At 38.9% G+C, this 23,693-nt stretch overlaps 1 protein-coding gene across 1 annotated transcript in view; it reads right to left on the reverse strand.

Moving 5' to 3' along the window:
- Nucleotides 1–9,396: 9,396 nt before the first annotated feature.
- The window catches only part of trip4 (thyroid hormone receptor interactor 4), a 61,427-nt gene continuing 47,130 nt past the window's right edge, over nucleotides 9,397–23,693 (reverse strand). The window contains exon 13 of the mRNA XM_077594895.1: nucleotides 9,397–9,704. Coding sequence (XP_077451021.1) covers nucleotides 9,640–9,704 — 65 coding nt within the window. The 3' untranslated portion in view covers nucleotides 9,397–9,639. The remainder of the gene's footprint in view (nucleotides 9,705–23,693) is intronic.

A 23,693-nucleotide genomic window follows, 5' to 3' on the forward strand; every position in this document is an offset into this window, starting at 1 on the left:
CACATTTGCTAGGACACTATGGGGGCAACACATTTGTTGACATAAACGATAAAACAAATTTAGGGTGTCCTGTTTGACTCGAACTAAAGCTAAAACGTTGGTGGTGCGCATCTTTCAGGCTGGTGTGAATACAAACCAAAAAACTCTGGTGCGGAGCATACAGCTGGTTCGAGACTGACTTCGACGGAGAGGTGGTCTCGGTTCACTATGTGGGGGAAAGTGACTGAACAATAGTTCGAACAAATTTTGAAATCACCCACCTTTTTGGTTTTGTAGCCATAGGCATTGTGGGAAATGTTTGATTAACAGTACAGCGGCTACCATGGATCAGGGTTCAATTGGAGCAGGAATTTCTACTTTATATTTGGGCAGACGCCAACATACGAACTAAGCTGTAAAATAAACATTAAAAAAATGCTGATACATTTAAAATATTAAGCAGCAGGAAGAAAAATGCTTATGAGTATGGCTGGTCCATGATTTTTCTACTGCCATACTTTACTGTGTTACCCCGCCCAGACCCAGGTGTTAGTTACCGTATTTTCACGACTAAACGGCGATTCGCATTTTAAGCCGCAGTGTCAGTAACGAGTGCTATTTCTGTATTTGACACACACAAAGGACGCACCGTTAAAAAAGACGCAGCCAGGCATGGCAAAACATACACTAGCTTAAACATACATGCTACACCCACACGCTAAAAACACGTTTTTAAAAAGGTAACGGAAGCAAAACTGAGTTCGGTTGTACTTTATTTAGCCATTTTACAATGTACTCACGTCATCGTCACCCACAAATCCATCAAAGTCCTCATTTTCTGTGTCCGAATTGAACAATTGTCCAAATGAGTCATCGAAAACACCGGGTCCCCTCTCTTCGTTCTCAGAGTCACCGTCACTGCCATGTGGCTCCACAGAGATGATGCTGGCTTTGGCAAAAGCTCGAACAACCGTGCAAGCAGACGCGTTCGCCCAGGCGGCCACAATCCATTCGCAAATAGTAGCTAGCTAGTAGCTAGCGTAACTAGCCCGACGCTGCCTGCCACCGTTCGTAAAGCTGTGTTAATGTCGATGTCCAGGCCACAATCCGCAAATAGTAACTAGCTAGTAGCTAGCGGCAAGAGTTCTTTTGTAAATCCAGCCGGAATGACGCGAGCACCAAATTAGTGTGCTTGCCGTCATACTGGGTATATTGACAAAATAACTATATATCCCAGCAGTCACTGCGCAGTACTTTTTCTACGGGGAAAATAATAATAATAATAATAATCGGACATAGGCCATGTCGTCATTACCACAACACAAAAAGCCTACTTGTCATCACACGCAGAAACTGCGTGTGACGAAATTGATGGTGCTTCTCCATAAGCTACGTTTAATCGGCAAAAGGCCTAAATAAGTGTAAGTTACGGACTTGTAATTTGTCATTCCGCTGTTGTGGATACAGGTCGCTTACCTCTCGATTACCGCGCACACTTACTACACGACGTCTAAATTCCCCGCGTCGTAAACATAAGGCTTTTGTTTCGCAGGCAGAAAGTTGGCAAAGCTGCACGTCTGAACAATATTGGTAAGTTTACTTTTAAAAGTGGGTGATTTTCATCAGCGATGCCCGTGAATCGTTTTTCACGTACACTTAACATTCACAGGAGAAAAGTTGCTGTGGTTTCAGAGTCAGCTGGATCCAGAAAAGACATGGTATTCATACAAAGATGCCCGTGACATCGTTGAAAGGTAGACTAGCACTGAGTTGTATTTATTTATCTTGTCATTAATTGAAACTGGGGGTTCTTAGTGCGGTTTTAGAGCTCCCTCTAGCGGCGAAATAAAGATTGACTGAATAAATTGTTCAAAATGTTCGTGCTACCTTCACGTGCTACGGGAAAATTGAACTTTACCAACTTTCTAAACGCTAATGACGAGTTTGCTATTGTTGTCAAAAATAGTAGACATGCACTTTGCTTTAGACCTGGTAATTAAACTGTTTTGTATTTTAAAAAATGCATAGATTGAGTATTTTTAGGACATTTTAGCAAAGACTTGGTTCATCTTAAACTATTATTATAAAAAAGCCCTTAACTCTATCAGTGCCATTGACAAAAATAGAAGAAAAATAACTTTTCTAACTTTTCTTTTCTATAGTAGAGTCAGGGGCTGCTGGCCGTAGTTGTGAGAGCTGTAGAGGATGGTGTACCCTATCGACTGATTTATTTTATTTTATCGTGATAACAATTTTAGTATTGGTCCATATATAAAGCGCACTGGATTATAAGGCACCCGGTCTATTTTGGAGAAAATTTAAGACTTTTAAGTGTGCCTTATAGTCGTGAAAATACAGTAGTTGTCAAAACTCGGGACTCGCTAAATTTACAATGTGAAAAGGAATCACATCATAGCATAAAAAGTATTTTGGTATGGAACAGAAACTATGGACTTGGCTAGTGTGAATACGCCTTTTAGTTTACATAAGAATGCGAAATAAATCGGGTGTTTTACATGCAATGGATGATTGTATGTGTGATATCTGATTTGGATTTGAGATGATAGTATCAGTCTTTCCATGGTAGTGAATGTACTCCACTTTGCTCGGTATTAGTTCTACATGAAGTGGCTCATAATATCCTTTGTGGATGAAAAACCAACAGCACATGTGCTTACGCTATTTGTGCAGAAAAGACCCAGCGAGAGGGCATGTGCTTAATTGTTCCGCTGAGCAGCACAGAGGCCGTGTTTATGTGAACTTGGATGTCTGCTCTCATCCAGAGGAATGCCCCTGATGTGGTGGACAGAAGAAAAGGCCACCCACAGGGCAAGGACTTGTCATCGTTCATTCACTGGGGGTTGAATTTAGGAAATTCTTAAGCAGCCTCTGCAATGGAGGGGAATAAGAAACTTCTAGGGGAGAAATTTCACAAAAGAGTCTCTCGGAGGGAGATTACTGGGAGAGAGGGGGCTCTTATGCTATGTGTTTGGCTATTGCTGAATGCCGTGAAGCAAGGCATTGTAGCTAATCTGCAACTGAAACAAGAGTAAATCGTAGATAATTAACCGTGAGTTACAATGCCTGGCACAGTGCGAATCACATCAACCAGGAACAATCGAGTGTTGGTGGGTATGTTTTCAAAACAAAACAAAAAAGCTGTAACACGCAATGCAACAGTAGCTAAAATGTTCCACCTCTACATTGCATTGGTGGAATGCTATGACTGCAGTCACTGAACCCAAATAATAAGATGTTATAAAGTCTCTCAAAAGCCCAGTACAGGCAGTGCAAACATGCACCAATGTTTGAGAAACCCTTCACGACAATTATTTTAGACTATTGAAAACTTTATTTTCCTTGAAACTAGTCCTCATTCATGAGGAACATGCATTTGTGGGTTGAGTTGCATAACTGAGTATGTCTTATGTCCATGAAAATTGTGCCAAATCCTTAAAGTATGTGCCAAACAGCTTATTCTGCTGTCGCTCTTGACTCTCGCTCAGTATTTCTTTGTGGATTAAATGATTGAAGTCCTATCAGTGACAAGAAAGAAACAATGCATTTTGGCTGGTGTACAAGGGAACCCTCAATAGCATGTGGACGAGCCATGCACAGCCACAACAGCCTGGCATCGTCTCCCAATGCTGGAAAAGACGGAATCCAAGAAAGTCAGCCAACAAGCATCTGTCAATCACTATATTGGAGCAGCACATTGACTATCCTAAACACAACTAATGAAAATGATCTCAAAATGCTTACTGTAAGAATGAGAATTCCTGCAATATGCGAAAACGGAAAAATGTTCTCCTTACGTTCTGTTCAGCTGTGACTTGATTATTTTCGACATTCAAATGGTGCAAATAATCCTTGCAGAGTTGAGCAGGGAACAAAGCCACGGGTCAGATAACACAATTGGAGTGTGGGATGGAAAAAATATAGCCATCGCCTGGTCTGACAGGAATTTGGAGATCTTTCCTAAACCAACTGACAGAATCATCCTTCTGCGATTGGCTGGCCACCAGTTCAGGGTGTTCCCCGCCTCTGGCCTGAAGTCAGCTGGGATAGGCTCCAGCACCCCCACAACCCCAGTGATAAAGCGGTTCAGAAAATTAGATGAGACGAGAATCACGCTTTACTACGGTACTTCATGCATCCATTTTCAACATCGCTTATCCTAGTCTGGGTCGCAGGGTGTTGCAGCCTTATATGGAATTGTATAACAATGATTTTTGTAAACATAATTTTGGATGAGTTTTGCAATACTTTGAAGTCTTGCAAGACTTTCATATATAGCAGACAATTTTAGCCTTTGACCAACAATATAGTGCCATTTCTCGACCCGCTGGCCCATTGTGTTTACAAATTTCTGTTTATACCAATGCTCTTAAAGACTACGGCCCGAGAGCCAGTCTTTACTGGCCTAGAGTAAATTCTGAACATGTAATGGAGTATGGTCCACACAAGAAGCTTGATCGTAGCCTCCATTATGTTCCACTTCTAATTTTTAATACTAGATGGAGCTAGTCACTTAAAGCGACTCGGCAGTTAGCAGCTAGAACACTGATTTCTATCGTCTCTTCTTTTGTGTAGAAATATGGCAAACATTTGTCAAATAGCTGTAAGAGAACATGCTACAAATGGCAAGACAATAACTTAGTAACTTTGGAGAATTTTAGTTGATGAATATGAGACAAATGATAGAATAATCCCGATGATTCTCATCACCATAAATACGTATTATAAGGAGGTTATTTCTCTTAGAAAACAGATGAAAATGCACTCAGTTCTAACCACTACATTAATTCATTGGCTGTATTGATACCGACAGACGTCCAATGCATTTGAACTAGGAGGCCTGGCAGTGAATGAAAGAATTCCCATTCCTTGCTATCCCACCCACATTTATCAAATTTTTCTCAATCATGTTAAGTTTTTATTGGCTATCCACGGAATTTCGAGGTGCAATTAATAAATAAACCAGTTTGTTGTAAGTGCAAGTCAATTTAGAATAAATAATTGAATACATTTCAATTATTTAATTACATTTAAAATACAACATTAATAGTAAACGAACTTGCCGAAATAGGAGACAAGCTGTTTCAAGAATAATCTTCATCACCAGCTCAGATATCCACAAAAGAGACCGTTATTGTCTTTTTATGATATGAGGCTACAGTGAATGTGGAGCACCAGCTTGGAAGGCGTTGTTCGTGGGAACAGTGCAAACGCAGATGCGTCCATATTTGATGCAATGCTTTGCAAGCAGACTTTGTGAGACATGCAAACAGCAAAAAATGTCAGCTTGCTGAAAGTGTGGAAACTGACAGCCTAGACAATTTTGCCTATTTAATGAGCTCTATCCATGGTAGGCCTTCACTTAGCAACATTATTCATTTGGCAAACTCACAGTGTAATGTTTAGCAAATACTATGGATTTAAAATGTGTAAAATCACTTTGTATTTGACTGGGTTCTGCTTTTCAATATTCGCACACCTTATGATAAAATGTCAGGGAAAACAAGGAGTGATTTATTATGAATCTGTAAAAGACTGCAGTTTTCATCTACCTTTGAAGAACGAAGAAATACTATTCGCATCGTAATGTCACTCAAAATATCTGTGGGCGTATTAAAGAAGCAGCAACCCGATAATGACAGGCTGGTCAACAATTTTATTGATTTGATTTAAGATGCTCTATTATGAGAAGAGCATGCACTTAAATTGGCGAGCTTTATTAAATTTGATTTTTGAAGCTTTGCTTTTTATTTTGATGACCAATTTGGTTTAAATAGATCTTTCACTGTCATAAAAGTGTCTTGCCATCTCAGGCTAGCTCATTTATGGACTTGTTTTCCTAAAATAATGAAAATACATGTGATGATTGGATTCCTGTTAGCTTTTGGTCACTTTGGGGAATTTTTTTCACTTCCTATCGATTTAAGGGCTTTTCATGTTTTTTTCCCTATTGAGAACAGGTCAGTTTTTGGTGATTTTTGGTTTTGGGGGGATAATTATTGGGACATAGAAATACCGAACAGGCTTGATGTAACACTTGACGGTAACACATTTAACAGAAAAGACCTTTGGCAGCTATTGACTGCCATGTGGTTCACACTATGAAAGCACATGGTGTGCATTTTGGAAAGGCTAAAATGCTTTTATATTTGAACAATTGCATTTTAAGCATTCACACTTTTAATACATGCTATTTTGGTAATGAAAGTTGACCACCCCTTTAAGTTAAATCAAGAATGGGAAATGTTTACTCTTATAGGATGATGTTAGAATAGAGTAAGATATATGTAATCTTAATATGCCCCAAGATCAATTACTACAAAACAAAATGAACATAAATAATGTGTTCAAACCAGCTATGATTTTTCTCATCGCGTGATTGGTTCCCATGCATTGCCAAGGGCAACAGGCGGACTTGTGACTGGCACACACATCAGGCGCGACACAATGTCACCAGTTTGAGCAGATAGGGCGCACCCCCCCAATGTTCCGCGTTGAAGGAAGTACCCAATTAAATATGTTTTACTCATTCATGCCACTTCAGTTCTTGGAAAGTTCCTCCATCTAGTCAACAAAAGTCCAAACAGAGAGAAAAATAGGATTATGAGAATAGTCCATATAATAGGAGTCATGCTATTAGAAGAATAAAGTCATATATTAAAATATCACAAGAGGAAAGTAATCGATTTTGACATTAAAGTCATCATTTTAATGTAATTTTACAGGATTAAAATCGTAACTCATGTGATTTAAGTAGCAGTATTAGTAGTATCTTATTTTTTTCAATATGTGGACCCATAGTTGTTTGGTTTTACAGGGTTGGAGTCACTTTGTTAGTTTTAAGATTAAAGTCATTTTGTTGGTTTGATACGATCCAAGTCATTGTGTTGTTTATTTTCACAATATATGAACTGCAAGTTTTTTGGTTTTGGTAACGTATTAAAACAAAACTATTTTTGGCGTAATACAGCGGTACCTCTACTTATGAAATCAATTTGTTCCAGAAGTGGTTTTGTGACTTTTTCATAGGTAGATTTGTATTTTACTTGTAAATGCCCTAAACAATAAAAGGAAATCAACTTTGCAGAAAATGTGAATAAGAAAAATAAGAAAATATATTAAGACATTAAAAGGAACAACACATGTAAAGACATTTTCCATTGAGGTGGAAGGGCATAGCGAAGAAAAGTTGGTGGTGGGTGAGGGAGGAAGGAGGAGGCAAATGTTTGGCAGCTGAGAAAACATACGTACACACACGCGCGTAAACACACTTAACCACCTAATACAATGTTATGGTTGCCTTTGACATCTTTCCATAATTTTCCTAAAATGCGCGTGCCACACGTTGTTGGGCGCTAGCACAACTCGTGAACACTTTGATAACAGAGCACGCTTATTGTTTTCGGTCACACCGGGAAATCACTTTCTTGAGGCCCATTATGAAAATAAAGCGGACTCATAAAACAGCGTATTAAGTCCATGACAAATCAAGTTTGAAGGCATAAGAAAAGCCCCATGGATACGGAGCTCCCTCCTAGCCAATGAGAGCCCAGCTGGGTGTTGGGGATACCAATAGGAGGCCAGCAAGGTGTTGGAAGATAACGAAAGGGAGAGCTACTTCATCATGCCAATTCCATAATAAAATAAAGGATGCTACAAGTGTATTTACGTTTTGGGAGATTTCTAAATGTTGTAAGAAGTACCACTGAATTTGGAGATGGAAGAAGTATCAGGAGAAAAAAGTTGTGAAATTACAAGATTAAAGTCATGTATTATCACTTTTTACTTGACGTGAACTGAAAATTGTAAAGGTCGTAGTGAACACAATACAGCATTTGGCAATAGAAATCATGCGACAAAACGCATCCGGTATCAACGGAGCTGAAAAACGTGATTTAGAAGCTACAACTGTTGATCCTCCAAGGCCAAATAACGCTATGCCATAAAGTGAAATGTTGATTGATGCTCATGCAACCAACTTGTGCATTAGTAAAAAAAAAAAAAGCTCAATCTGTACATATCTAAAGTTACTGTGGTTTACAATGTACGACACCTACAAGTATAAATAAATAAATGAATCATAAGAAACATGAGAAATTTGACGTGCCCTAGGCAATAGAAGAGTGTGACAAACATGCACCAAGGACATGTTTAGACTGAACATGTAACAAGATCTTCAGGATTTATCTTGCGTGGGCTGTGTTGGTACATGCACAATGGCAAGATAAAATACCAATCAAGAAGTACGGGCTTATACCAATAAATGCATGAGTCAGAGTGTTTATCACAGTGTGCTCTATTCTCTTTAAAATGAAAGTGATCATGGCCGTAAGAAGAGCTTCCACTATGAGCAAAGTTTGAACAACAAAATAATGGAAACTGTGTTTTGGACAAAGCAAGCTCTTATAACTCGAATGGGCAAACAAAGGGATGTGATTAAGGCTCATTGTACATTGCTACACTGTGGGAAAGAAATGTAAGCCATTTGGATTGCGCTCGGGTGACCCTGCCAAAGCCCTCTGCATAATCACCCCTACTGTGCAGAAGTAATTGTCTGTCTGTCTGAAATAAATGAGTAGGCTGTGTTTTTACTCCCCAACTAGTGTCAGTCTAAATGTGGCCTTGGGTGTTAGGAGGGTAATGACAGGCTGCATATCAAAACGAGGCGGCTCTGCATTTCTTTTTACAACTTGAGCTGTCAGTAGTTGCTCTTCTGCAGTCTCTTTGTACCTTCATAGATAAAGACACTTGAGAACTCCAGCAAGGAATGTTGGTCAATTTAAATGAGGGAAAATACAGTTCATGCTTTTTCTCTAATCAATTAAAGTTATTGAATTAAGATTAGAGTCCTACCTCACAAATTCTTGCTTTCTTAGTTCACATTCTCAGTTGTGTGAGGTATGTAAACAGACAAAATGCTAGGATGGCGATTTGCTTTTCTAGTGAATCGCTGAACTAACATTTGTGTTGCAGGACTGCCTGGCATTTGGGAACTGCTATTTGCGCCCAGGACCAGTAGACTACATTCCACAATTCCTTAGCATTTTTGGGGGGAGGAGGGGGCGATGGTGGTTTTAGACTAAAGGTACTAGTTTGCATTTCGAAACGATTGCCTGCACCCTTTAAGGGACAGTTTAACCTTTAATGGGCACTCATTTAACTCATTGGCTACTGTGGATTAAATGCTTACTGCTATTTCTTCCAGTCAAAATGCTTTCCGAACCAGTCCTTCCAGTTTAAATGAAAGATTGCTGTGAAAGGGAGACAATGAGTTAAATATGATAACATTATAAAATGTAATATTGGGATACAGAAAAAATCTAATTGGTTCACTTGAACAATGCAGTGTAAATCTAGCTTTGAAGATGTGAAGCATTGTTCAGTTTGATATACAGTAACAAGCGACTTTTTGTGCAGTCTAAAAATCCTTTTTATTCACTTTTTGTAAAGGAATAACAAACATGATACATTTTTCTGGCTTTGATTTAGAGTAGAATGTGTAATGTTCCCACTGCAATTGCCTGTGAGAAAATACGGGCCATTGGAGATTTACCCACTGTTTCAACACACTGCGAGATAGATGAAGTAGTTGACTGCAGCCCACTGGTCGGGTCCCACTTCCTCCTTGGGCTTGTTGAGACGTCACTCTACAACCGAAGGGACCAGCCCCTTCTTGGCACCCTGGTGGTAGTGGCTCTCCAACCTCCCTATGTGAGAAAGAGGTGAAAGGGAAGGGTGGGAGGAAGGGGAGAGGAAGAGATGAATCAAAACACCATCAAAGGGACAGGGTGACCTTTCTGAGAGCTCAAGGCCTGCTGATTAGAGGCGGCCTTGGGTAGACACTGGAGAGAGCAGCGCACCAAGAGACGGTCAGAGAAGAGAAAGAGAGTGCTAAAAGGCCAACGAGACTCTTTAATCCATGGCTTGAAGAGATTAGAATACAACCTTTGTTGGCGGCAAAATAAAGTGTCCTTTAATCGGGTTATAGAGAAGTACATGCAGCGGTAATATACACCGGAAAAAACAAAGACAGACTCCCTATCAAAGAAAACCCCCATGAGCTGGATAAAAATGAAACTAAATCTACTGACTGAACCTGGAATCGGTCACAAATTTTAGCATTTTAACTCATTGGCTGTAGTCAATTCAAGGATTTGACAATTATCACTGTTATTGGGAGTCAAAGAGTTAAAGTAACCTATATCAATCAGGCAGTTTATTTTTTTAATTTTATGTTTTTACATAAATCGCTTTAGATTGCCACATGGCAACAAACAATTACCATTGGTAATTATCAGGGATTATTTGTTTAAAAGGCAAATTGGTCAAGATTTAATATTCCTTTAAAAGCCACATATCAATGAAGAACAGAATAATGTACCAATAAAGCAGATGGTTTCCCACCAAGGGTCCAGTAAGGATTTCTTTTAGCCCCGTGTAAAGCAGTTTTCCCATGCTGTTGTTAGTTACTGCTTATTCGTGGAGCGATTTTAGTGATGACACTAGAGAGCCTCAAACAACTGATAAAATCATTTGGAAGTAGACTTGCATGTGCATGGAAGTACTTACTGTGTTGCTCTTTTAACTGTTGGATTAGCATACCCTGACTATTTTATAAAAATAACAGATTAAAACCCAATGCTTCAACACAAAGGGAAGGATATCAGTGATGAATAAAGTCACATGAAGTGCACATACAAAACAGCAACAACAACACCTTACTAAAATGGGCATCATGTTGTGCGTATAATTGGAAAAGTACATGAATTTAGTCGAATTACAAAGAAAAAGAATCAAAACATGGAAAAAGCCAAATATTGTGCGTACCTTATAGATTCAATAGAACAATCATTAACTCCAGGACCACCCCACCCCCACAGTATTCGGATGAATGAGCATTAAAACGAGTAATGGACGAACAGGAACAGTCACTAAATGATTTCAAACAGCAGTAAGCAATCCATAGTGGAAAAGTAATCCCAAAGTGCAATCTATATATCAGTAGGACAGTCTGTATGAGAGCTAATAATCCTATGCATGTCAAGAATGAACAGACCCGGATATCATCACCGAACATATGTTAAGTGCACCTGCTCTAACTGTTTAGCGAGTTGTCATTTAAACGCTGTAAAACAGTACTCCTTTATTGCTTTGGCAACTGCGGCGGTTATAAAATGTTACTATCACTTTGAGAACATTTGTCGGACGGAAAAATAGGAGATTTTCCAAAAAGAAGAATTTTATGAAGTTGCTCTTTTAAGGTGTACTTATCATTGGCAAATAAATAACTGCTGTTGGTTTTGGAAACCACAGTTTTGACCCACGAGCAACTCCAGGTGTCCACTGAGATACTAGACGTCGCATGTACGTTAAGTCGCTGTCTTGGCCAGTTAGCCTAAAGGAAAAATGTTGCGATGAGCATGGGTGATGATTCACACTTGTTCCTCTTTTGAAGTTGTCAAGCTATCGGCAGATTAGTGGGTAGCAGCAGAATAAACATGAGGCCTGAGAGAAACAGAAAAGGACTTAATCTTGAAGGATATGCATAAGCATCAATCTACTTGTGTATTTTCGGGAATACATCCAAAACTTAATGACATCTTAACTCAATAAGACACTTTATTATACAACAAAAAAAGGCATGCATTTATAAGTACACACCCCTGGAGTGGAGTGAATTAATGCATTGCCATATAAACCAAAGGGCAGAATAAAAACAAAGGCCCGTGGAATGAGAATTAAGCAGTAAAGTCTTGACAAGTGCGTGTCTATGTATTCCAGTAAACCTTTAAAGAATTTGATGGCTCCAATGGAATCACCTGAATGTAAAAATGGTAGCACATTTTACAGTAAATCCAATTGCTCCACATAATTTTGGACTATAAGACACGACTATTTTCTCACCATTTGAATATACTGGCTTTAATAAAGAACCGGCCTATTTATGGCTGTTTTTAGGTAAAAGAACTTCACTAGTTTATATATATATATAAACTACCGTATTTTCACGACTATACGGCGCATCTTATTTTTAGCCGCAGTGTCAATAATGAGCGCTATTTCTGTATGTTGTTGAAACTTTGGGTGTTCCAATATGACACCATTCTTTTGTTCCTGCTTTCATGAAGTAAATTCTCTAATGCAGCCTGAGCCAGTGTTTTGTTGAAAAGGCTCCGTTTATAAGAAGGCAAGTTTTTTTTTCCATGTACATGCTGGTGCCACTACAAAAGAAGCATTTAGGGCTAACTATGGATGGGTAGACATATTTGAAAATATGGGAAATCCAAATGTTGACAGGTCATGGCTGCTTTGCTAGAGCCGACAAAGCTTACCAGCTGTTTTGCCAGATTTCGCTGGGGCTTTTATTGACATATAGGACTCCATCCAAAGCCAAGTGTCACTACAGAAGATTAATTTAAATTCAACCATGGGAGGTGAAACACATTCAAAAAGGACAGTAGATAGATATGTTTACTACAAGAGGAAGTCACGCTAACACACAGCACTCACAGGATTTGATTGCTGACGACAGCTCCGTTCGATGCTTGATGCCGTTACGAAAGAACCGTTTAAGATAGCCATGTGTGGTTTGACAGATTTAAAAAGGACCGATAGCGTGCTACAACAACTGCTGACAGCCCTGAGTTCATCAAAAGCTTCGGGGATTTTAAAGGGGTAAAGGTGACTTTGTTTTCTTGTCTTCATAAATTTAGCTTGCTGTGCTTTAGAGTGATAGAGTGAGTTTATGGTTTCAGACTGCCTTCGAGAATGAGAGGGTGGTACTTGTGCCTGGCTTCATTTTTCTTCTTCTAAAATTTGGGTGGCTAGGGCTAACGCTAGACTCCAACCAGAAAAGCAATTGATAAAGGTTTTGCGTGCTATAAAACCAATTATAAAACACCAATATAGTAGTGGTTATTCGGTCAGTTATTGAACCAAAATACTTGCATCTTAACTATTACATGTGAGTATATTAACATAAAAACCCTACCATAACAGAAGAGTTATCTTTGAACATAAACGTAACCTTCAATACTCATGAACACCAAAATGCAACTCAGAGAGGGAGTAATTTACTGTTTGCCAGAACGTATTCAACTATCTAACAAGCAAGGTCAGTCTGCCTGTGAGGGTGAATATTGTTAATGGTTGTTAAGCTGCGGGGGACAAAGAGAGGAAAGTGTGGAGGAGAGAGGCTCAGCATGACAGCAGGAGAGCTGGAGAGAGGGTGAAGTACAAAAGGCTGGCTCATCGATTGGGTGAGATAATTTCCCATTGATTGCTGTACTACTTGGAGATTGCTAGAAATGGAGGCCATAAAAAGAGCACAGGTTGTCTCCATCATCAAGATTGTACAACAAGCTCCTCAGCACAGATGCTTATTCAGGCACTGTGTAACATATTTACTAATTAAATTCTCATTGCACATCATCAGGAACTAAAGCTTATTGGTGCTGCAAACCACCATCCCATGGGAGCTCCAGGGCAGTGGCAAGGAAAACATTTACAAAGGCTACAAAAGGCATAGACATCGATTGACAATGTCAGTGACATTAATAACATGCAAGATGACCATCGACCTTGTATTAATAATCTACATATTGATTTCTTGAATAGTTTTGCTCTCTTTCCCTCTCCATATCATAAGAAGGTTCACACACTGAACAATATGAGGCATTTTATTTCCTTTAGTCTAGCAACAAACAAAGTGATGTACAGTAATCCCTCGAACATCGCAGTTAATTGAGACCAGACATGGCCGCAATAATCGAAAAATTGCGAAGTAGGGTCACCCCTATTATAGCTACCTTTTTTTCTTCAGTGCTGAGTCCTCGTAGCAAACGGAGGACAGGGTGGCTTCTGCTTGCGAGTTTCAGCGTGGATTTTCACATTTTTATGAACATTAAAAGAATAAATATTTTTTTTTAAAAATAATTAATAGCAGAAATAAATCCTGAAGAAGTGAATTCGCGATAAGTGAATTTGCGATAAGTGACCTCGCGATAATCGAGAGAAGACTACATTTTCAGCCATGCTATTTTGTCCCTCCTAAAATATCTTTACCCGTACTATTGCACTTCTGAACACATGGTGCACAATGCATTCCTAGGCGTTGTTGGAATAATTCTGAGTCCTTTTGGTCTTGTAATGGTGTGCAAACATGATTTCTTTTCTGAACCGCTTATCTTCACAAGGATTGCTTGCTGTATCCTATACCAGCGAACCAAGGGAATCAGGCAGGGGAACACCCTGAATCGGTGGCTAGCGAATCGCAGGGCACAAGGAGATGGACAACCATAGACGCTCACACTCATACCAAGGGGCAATTTAGAGTGTTCAAACAGCCTACTCTGCAAGTTTTTGGGATGTGGGAGGAAACCGTAGTACCCTGAGAAAACTCACGCAAGGCCGGGGAGAACATGCAAGCTCCACACAGTGATAACCAACCTGGGATCGAACCCAAAACCCCAGAACTGTTAGACTGACACACTAACCACTCATTCGCCGGGCCTCATGATACTCAATGAATGAAAATGTACACAGAAACTCATGAATTAAATTAAACCGGTTTAGTTACACATACACATAAATAAAGGAAAAACAGCACCATTTGCTTCTTGATCAAAAGCTTGATGGTCGCTCAGTGTTAAATAAAATTTCACACAATATAAGGTCGCATCCGGATGCAAATTGCAGGACAAGTCAAACTACGAAAAAAAGTTTAATTTATGGTACAGAAAGTACGATAACAAGCATAAAACTCTGCATCCGTTTTAACTGACCCATTCACCAGTGTTCATTTTGCAACTAACAAAGCTATCACTATGTTCACAAGGCACACTGTAGCAGAATCAACAGTTTACCTTACCATGGTGAACCAAACTAAACTGGTAGTATAGCTTGTTGTGATATTTCAAGACCAAAACACAGGGCGGGTAGAACTTTAGATATTGAAAGAACGGCGATAAAAAAAAAATATCTCTAGTGAGCACTTAGAGCCAAGATTATGTCGGAGTGACTATCCCAGAATACATTGCCAGTTGCTATCAATAGCTGAAAATAAATCTGATTTTTCTTTTTTTGGATACTAAAATTGAGGCTATTAGCATTTGGAATGTGAAACCAAGCTGGTGACACTCAAGCGGATGTAAATATAAACCTTGGAAGCCACAAGACAGGAGCAAAACAGTGAGTGGAAAACCCCCCGCTTGGATTTCCATCTTGCTGTTAGTCACACCTAATTTACATTCCCGCCCCATGCTTGCCAGAGAGTGCATTTACAAGAAGATAGAAAAGGTGCTGTTTGAGACTTGTTTGCATGCTGTTTGCAAGAGCTTTGGGAAAAGCATCAACCATGCATCCCACTGAAGAGGAAACAGCCCCTCTGCATGTCTTGGTCTCGCCAAACCTCATCGCCTGAAGCTGTTTTACACACTGCAATGGCTGAGTGATTTCTCCAACCACCAGTAGGCTGTTGAAATGGTTTAGTCACGCACATAGCAGCTCCTCACCACTCACAAGAAAATCAGCATTTGACAAGTCATGAAATGCAAAGGTGTTTCTAAGTTTAAGTAGTGTAGTAGTCCTGACATTACAAAGCCTGGAATATGTTACTGGCCATGCAGGCAACGTCTTCTTCAGCCAGATCAGATCTTTACTTTTTTCGCGATCTGAATGGAAATTTAATAGGGATTATAAATCCTGTAAACTCATAAAAGGTACAATTTAGATTTGTTTCCAGTTTCTAAAGAATTACCTATTGCAATTATTCTTATTTTACAATTGAATATTAAGTCTGACCTAACTACATTCCGTTTCACGAACACATTATTCGCTTTGGAGTAGGATAATAAATGCTTGCTCAACTTTAAGGGGAGCAATCTAAAGTGGAGAGAGCCTACAGCAACCAGAGGATCGCAGCACAAATGCCCATAGGTGTTCTGTATTCATGAGGGGAATCACACAGGAGAATAAAGTGGGTTGTGCTGGCTATTTATTTTGATACATTTCCTTGTCATTTCTGAACTGTAGCACCCACAGGCCAACTTAATAAACAGGGTGCTACAGTGGTACCTCTATTTAGAAATATTTCTACATACCAAATATTCTGGTAACAAAACTCCTCAATGGGAAAATTATGTCTCTGGATATGATAGAAATTCGAGTTACAAAATACTAAATCTCACAAATTAAAATACCACTGAAACATAAATACACTTGCAGCATTTTCTTTGGCGTGATAGAGTTGTTCTTCCACCACCCTGCTGACTGTTGGCTAGGATGGAGCTGCGTATCTATGATACTTTTCGTGTGCCTTTGACCCTCGTTTGTCACAGAGTTCTAACCCGCTGTTTTGTGAGTTTTTTTCCAAGTGTTCTTAGTGTAACTTTATTCTTTGTTTATCATTGTGGGTGCCAAGAAAGTTATTACCGTTGCAAGTGAAAAGAAGAAGCGGGCTCTCTTATCAAAGTGTTCAGGAGTTGTGCTTCTGCCCTCACCTACCTCCAACTTCCCTTTGCTATGCCTGGAGCTTTGAAAATTTAAGGCTGATCCTAATATATTAAAGGCAGAGGTATATTTGTAACTAATTTATGAGAAAGTTCAACAATTTTGTGTTGACAACTCAATATTTACTGCCAATAAATAGGACTTTTGCTCTAGTCTGACAGAATTAGGAAATGCACAAATTTATTATGAAAAGGGTAAGATTCAAAATATTTCCATGGCATTGTTGTAATGTCTACCATATACAAAAGGAGCGCTCGCCAATATGTAATATAGAAAAATGTTGTAACAAACAGTACACGGCCAATGCTGGTCAAGGACAGCATGACTTCATGAATCATAAGAGGGAAGTGAACCGAACTGATACAAACACACTGTGTTTGACTCGACCTTCACTGAGCCCCTGAGACTAGCACACTGAATGCCTGGGTTTTGCACGAATCCAGGTTATGAACTCCTGGCTCACACAGTTACTAGCATTGTGGAACAAATTGCAGTCAATCTTAAGATTTGGTTTGCTTTCAAACAGTGGCATCAAAAAAGAATGTTCAAATGTATCTAGTTTAGGCAATACCGTCTCTGGCTGAATGTTTGGTAACGACAGCAGTAATGGCACCAAGAGAGGATTAAACAAAATATCTATGTAATACTCGACAGACTCAATGTTCATTTCACCACTCCTAAGCATCGCCAATTGGAAAAAAGAAAAAAAAATACATGAACGGAACCCCACGATGCTGGTTATACTGCAGTCTTTTGATTGCTATATGGCCAAATTTGTACAAAAAATAATGCATTTTTAACTTCACCAAAAGTCTTTTTACTTTTGGGATTGAGCCAATGGATGTGTCCTGTGGTTGGATGGCCACCGATTCAAGGTGTCCCCCACCTGGCACCCGTAGTTACCTCCGTGACTCTTGTGAGGATAAGCAGTTAAGAAAATGAATGAATGATTGAGCTGATGGATGTTCCTTCAAGAGTCAATTTCAGAGCATCACTGATGTTTTTTTTATTTGGAAGGATGTTTGCAAAAGCACACACTAAGTGTTGAATATGTTTCAAGTATCTTAGATCAGGTCAGGTGGTTACTTTTTGCTGCATTTACTGCATCTAACGTTCCATCACAGCTCCCTGCGCAGTACTGAGTCATTGTTGAAAGAGAGCCCAGTGTTATCAATCACTCCTCTCCCATTCTGCCACAGCAAGCTAGAGACTACCATTTTACTGAGAGGTCTTTAGATAGAAATACATTGAAATGCCCTCTTGAAAAAACAATTTGATTGATGAAAGTAGAGATATTTACAATATAAATGAATGTTGAACTATGCAGAGGATAAACTAAACAGGTAGCCAGCAATGAGTAAATGGTACGTCTGTGATTTGTTTGAACCTAAAAAACCTTAACAACATATTTTATACATTATATATAACTGTATATATCCTACAATACATTTTGGAATCATGTGTCTTGTAGTCTCGTGAGGCCTATATATGAACAGCAGTTCTTGTCACATTTCGTTTATAGTCGGAAAATTATGGTATTTTGTATAACACTTTTTGAGTATTATTGGAAAATTTTAGCACTCGATATCCTTTTCTTTAGATGGTGTTTCTTCTCCCCTTCTTGCACTTGCAGTTCCCAGTTTTCAGAAATGTGCTATACAGCTTTAATTTATGTTATAATCCATTGTTTTCTGCGTGTCATGTTTGCTTTGGCATCATCCATCAGCAGCCGCTTGTTATTTCTAAAAGGAGTTTCAAAATGTAATTATAGCTATGGTGACAATTTCAAACATAGTGGGGAGGTATATGTAAAGTTTTGATGCCAAAATTATTGTATGAATACAATATAAATAATGCTTGTCAAAGGACATGCACAGCTGAAAGTACGCTACTGTACACAAAAGTACAAAGAGCTGCACACAAACGCATACATGCACTCAAGCGACTGACTCATTTTAGTCGTCCAAATCTTGATCTATCAGGGTACAATATTCTTGATTCTTGATGTAACTACAGTGGTACCTCCAGATACGAGCTTAATTCGTTTCGGGACTGAGCTCGTATGTCAAAATTCTCGTAACTCGAACGAACGTTTCCCATTGAAATGAACTAAAAACAAATTAATTTGTTCCAACCCTCTGAAAAAACAGCAAAAACAGGATATTGGATTGGAAAAAAAAGTTTTATTTCTTCTAATCGCCAGCTATTAACAAAGTAACACATAACTAGTGGTTTAATATTACTAAAATTTGTTTAATAGAACTAAAATTAGACGGATTTCGCGGAGGGTAGAGAGAGGGACATAGAGGGAGGCGGGGTGCGGGGGGGCGAGCGGGGGAGAATTTTTGCACCGGTGAATCGTAATATAACAAACAAATTTAAATGAACTTGAATTACGATGCAGACACTCAAAATAAATTTATCTAACCTTACACTAAACTTAATTCTAATTTTGTTTTACATTTTTATACCTTTTCCTGGCTGTTTGCCCCGCCTCCAACCTCACGTTCGCTATGGATGGGCTGTTTGCAGTTGTATTCCCTTCAAAATATTCCGAAAATGATGCACACAAATGTCCTCACAATAGGATAACGCACGACCACTTGCCAACGAGAAGTAGTCTTGAATTAGCGATCGCTCCGCTAACAGGAGCTAACAGGCTAAGGGGGGGAAAAAACACTGAAAAAATGCAATGCTCCGCCCAGTGCTCGCAAAGACATTACAAAGAGGTAGTTGCGACCAGAGATATTACACGAGGAGTTGGGGGGGAGAGAGCCAGTGCCCCTGATGTTCTTATGAGCAGCCAACGAGAAGTAATATACTATACTCCTCGTATTAGCGATCGCTCCAGCATTCATGCTGAGTGACGGAAAAAAACACTGAAAAAAATGCAACACTCCGCCCAGTGCTCGTAGATATCTGTTATACACGAAAGAGATGCGGCAAAAAAGACAGTGCACTACAATGATAAACAGCCTCTCATGTCTTGGTCACCTGGCTTTCTCGTATCTTGAAATTTTTCTCGTATCTAGAGATAATTTTACTCGTATCTCGAAATGCTCGTATGTCGAGGTACCACTGTATATAGTACCGTAACGCTAAAATAATTCAACCTTCTGTGACATCTCGAAATAAGTATTCTTCCTTTTATTCCCTCTGACGCCAACTCAGATGCTCCAGGGTATGTGCACAGCCCAAATGTAATCAGTGCAAAGAAGTTTGCCGACGCATTCAGATATGAAGTGTTTATGATTGATTGGTTCAGCTAGGAGTGAAGTAAGTTGGTAAGGGGGAAATAGTTACGACTGCTAAGCATCACAAGTAGATTACAAACACAGTTTAGTTAAGAGGTCTAGATCTACACTATGCCTAAATGGTCGCATTTTGCCCTGGAAATATGAATCAGTTTGAATATATTTTTTATGCACTTATTCACGTGGCATCAGTAAATTGGTCTATTTTCCAATTCTTATCATGAAATATTTTTTGTTGTCTCCTCCAGGCTTCAGCTGATTTGTTTAATATGAGGATCGAGGACATGGCAGTGAACAGAGCAGGGGTGTTGACTGAAACTGCCACGTTTTATCCATTGGAAAAGGGTTTTGGGGTTGCATTATCAAGCAGGGAAGCACTGAAGAATTTCCCCTGCCGTATGTTAAAAATGCTGAAAAATAACGAAGACTACAATTCGTACCTGGGAATGAAAAAGGGTAAGGGTTAGACTTTGGAAATTGGGAGGAAACTGGAGTACCTTGAGAAAACTCACACAGAACCAGGGAGAACATGCAAATTCCACAGAGGACAGTCCTGGTTTCGAACCCAGGACCCCAGAACTGTGAGGCCGAGGCGCGAACCACTCGCCCGTCAGGCCGCCCCCCTTCTCTAACTTGAGCCTCTAAATTTGAAAGAAATTCATTTGGAGCCTTGTGGTCATAAACTATTTAAAAAAAATAAAAAATGTTCATGTATCAACAGGATAACGGAATATTAGTAAAAAGCCCACACGGTTCATCTTATGAACACTAATGATGTTGGCCAAATGCTCTCAGCCAGAAGCAACAGTGATGCTGATGGGAAAACATGGTTCAAGTGACAATGAGCACAAAACGAGTAAAAATCAGGTCAGTCAACCATAAGATGTTTTTTCTTGCTCTCACATTACTTTCACTCATAATTCTATGGCTACAGCAACATTTTAACAAAACACAAAACAATTTACCTGTTGTTTTACCTATCATTACTCACAGCAAATTAGGTACGTCAAAAATCAAACAAAAAAATCCCTTCGGAAGGAGTGTGCATAATCCAAGAGTACAATCAGAATCATGGACTTCCAGCTGTTTCAGGCTTTAAGTGTTAAATAAACAAAAAAATAAAATACCTTTCCCACTTAATCACAAATAATGTTTGCGTTTGAGTTTGATTTATTTGGTTGTTGTGTTGTTCTAGTGTGATGTTCTGGTCTATTATTAATGAAGAATGTTCATTTTAATGTAAGCAAGCCCACTTTTAGCCTTTTTTACCCTTTTAAAATAATACATTAAAAGGTTAAGAAAATTATATATATATATATATATATATATATATATATATATATATATTTATACATTTGTCCGATTATATATTATATACATATATATATACATATATATACATACATATACATATATACATATATTTACATGTATATATACATATACATACATATATATATATATATATATATTTATACATTTGTCCGATTATATATTATATACATATATATATACATATATATACATACATATACATATATACATATATTTACATGTATATATACATATACATATATATATATATATATATATATATATATATATATATATATATATATATATATATATATATATATATATATACACACACACACACATTCTCATTAAATTCATTACTGATTTGACACCACATCTCTTATCCCTGGTATTTCATTTATAATTTATACTCTTGAGGCCAGAAATCCTCTTGTTATGCTACACACACATTTGGGTGCAGAGTGCTTTAAAAAGATAGTTCTACTCAGTGGCTAAAGGTATAAAATCTAATGTGCATGTTTTTATAATTTTATTTTTTGTTTTATTAGCACAAGCTTTGAAAAGGTAAGTACAAGCACATTATAACAAAGGGTCCCTATAAAGCTTCGTTGGTTTCATCTAATTAGAATGTAAATGTAGTGTGGGCTGGGAATGGATCACAGAGGATAGACATCGGCATTTAAATTATACTGGGACTAGATTAATGATGACACTGTGTGTTGGTGAGATAGCCTTTTTGAGAGCAGCTAAGCAACTGGCTAATTGTGTTTTACCACGAGCAATTCAGGTTTGTTGTTACCTTTATGATTAACAAGACTACAGAGCATTGGGGAGGGGGGTTACACAACCATCCCTAACCACATTAGAGGCAAGAACGTGTCCTTAAATACACATTTGACATCACGAATCAAATCTTTGCACATTTGCACTAAAGCGCAACTTGACACTTTGCAGGTGAAATCCTCTCACCTCTCAGGAATTTCTCATTGGGGGCAGATGCCATGAACTGAGCAGCAAAGACCAAACAGAAAACCAAAGCAAGAACAGAGACAGCAGGGAGAGGAGGGGGGAAGAAAAAAAAGAGAGCAGAATGGAATAAATTGAAGCTGATCCGGTACTCTGCATTCTGAGGAGCCACCATTTGCATATCTGTGCAGCAGTGCAGAGGGAGAAATGTGTCGGTACTGACAGCAAGCTGCATATCTTAAACCTCCGGTGACACCCCTGCAGGCACTATCCTCACAAACACTGATATAGAGGGAGCACCAAATCTGCACACTCTCCACATAGAGCGCACACACACACTGACTGGAGGTCAGAATGGAAAGCTTTGTGTATTGTTTCGTCCCTGCACGGTGAAGTACAGTGGTGCTTGTTGTTTAACATTCAGCTCAAGTACAAGACACATCTCTAGGGAAAAGAGCCAATGCGGCAGGCCATTCACTCACCACTCCCAGACAGAGCTAGTCGTATGTGTATAAATAGGTATGCATCTTAATCGAAACAAGGTTTGTAAGGCACTTTACGGGGTTCAATATCACAAGCCACATAAGCAAGACATTTAAGCACGGAATGAGTAAGACAGTATGGGGGGAGAAAGGATGAAAGGATAACAGACCGGAGAACATGCAGATATTGTTTAAGAGCATAAACTCATGGGAGATTATTGTGAGTCCACTGATCCAAATCTGTTTCCATTTACTGTTCTTGCTCTAAGTGACTGAGCAACTGCAGCACAGTTTTAAAAAAGCCTGAGAGGGAGGGAAAACAACAGAGATAATAACACATTCTACTCCATATTGATTGTACAAGCTTCTCAGACAAATCCCAGATAGCAGTATGGCACTTTACTGAACTAATGATACAATTTTTAGGACATGCAGAAAAGCACAATAGGTCCGTTCACAACATTGCAGTTTGCCACTTTCAAATATTTAACATTCTTTGGCAGATCCAGCCAAATCTAATTTCTAAGACAAGAACTGAGAGTGATGTATTTTTATTTATTTTTTATGAGGGGTTGGGAAGGTTTTCTTCATGTATTTTGTTATTAACAGTCATTGGGGCATTGGACATTGCATTGCATCAAGAAAATGCATTTTTTTTATCACTCTGTTTAGAAGACTGATTTGTCTTCCGCTCGTCTAGCATTTCTCTTTTTGTCTGGTCTATGTGGGGGAGGAGTACAAGCACATACCCTGGCAGACTTTTGCGCCTCTACTCCCACTGCACATAATTCTTGCTACTCTGGACAAAAGCCCATGCCAAATGTTATAGTGTGTGTGTGTGTATCCAGTTGATGTGGTGGTAGTAATTGTAAAAGAATTAACATCTGATGATTAAAAGTGTTTAGAGGTATTTCTAACAAATACTTTAGGATCTAGTATCTATATATTAGCCCCTCGCTACAGTGTTTATCATGAAGGCTGTGACCAACTAATAATCAGAAGATTCCTGAGGGAATGGTTAAGTGGCTAATTTTCTCAAGGTTAACATAGCTCAAGGTTATGTTTGGGTCTCTGCAGGCTGGCTGGCTGTAAAGTCGAGAGGAGGGAAAAATGCTGATGGGTCTGCCAAATGTCAAAATACATCCTGTCTACTGACGGGTGAGAAATG

The sequence above is a fragment of the Stigmatopora argus genome, chromosome 2 (genome assembly GCF_051989625.1).
Source record: "Stigmatopora argus isolate UIUO_Sarg chromosome 2, RoL_Sarg_1.0, whole genome shotgun sequence".
Taxonomy (NCBI): domain Eukaryota; kingdom Metazoa; phylum Chordata; class Actinopteri; order Syngnathiformes; family Syngnathidae; genus Stigmatopora; species Stigmatopora argus.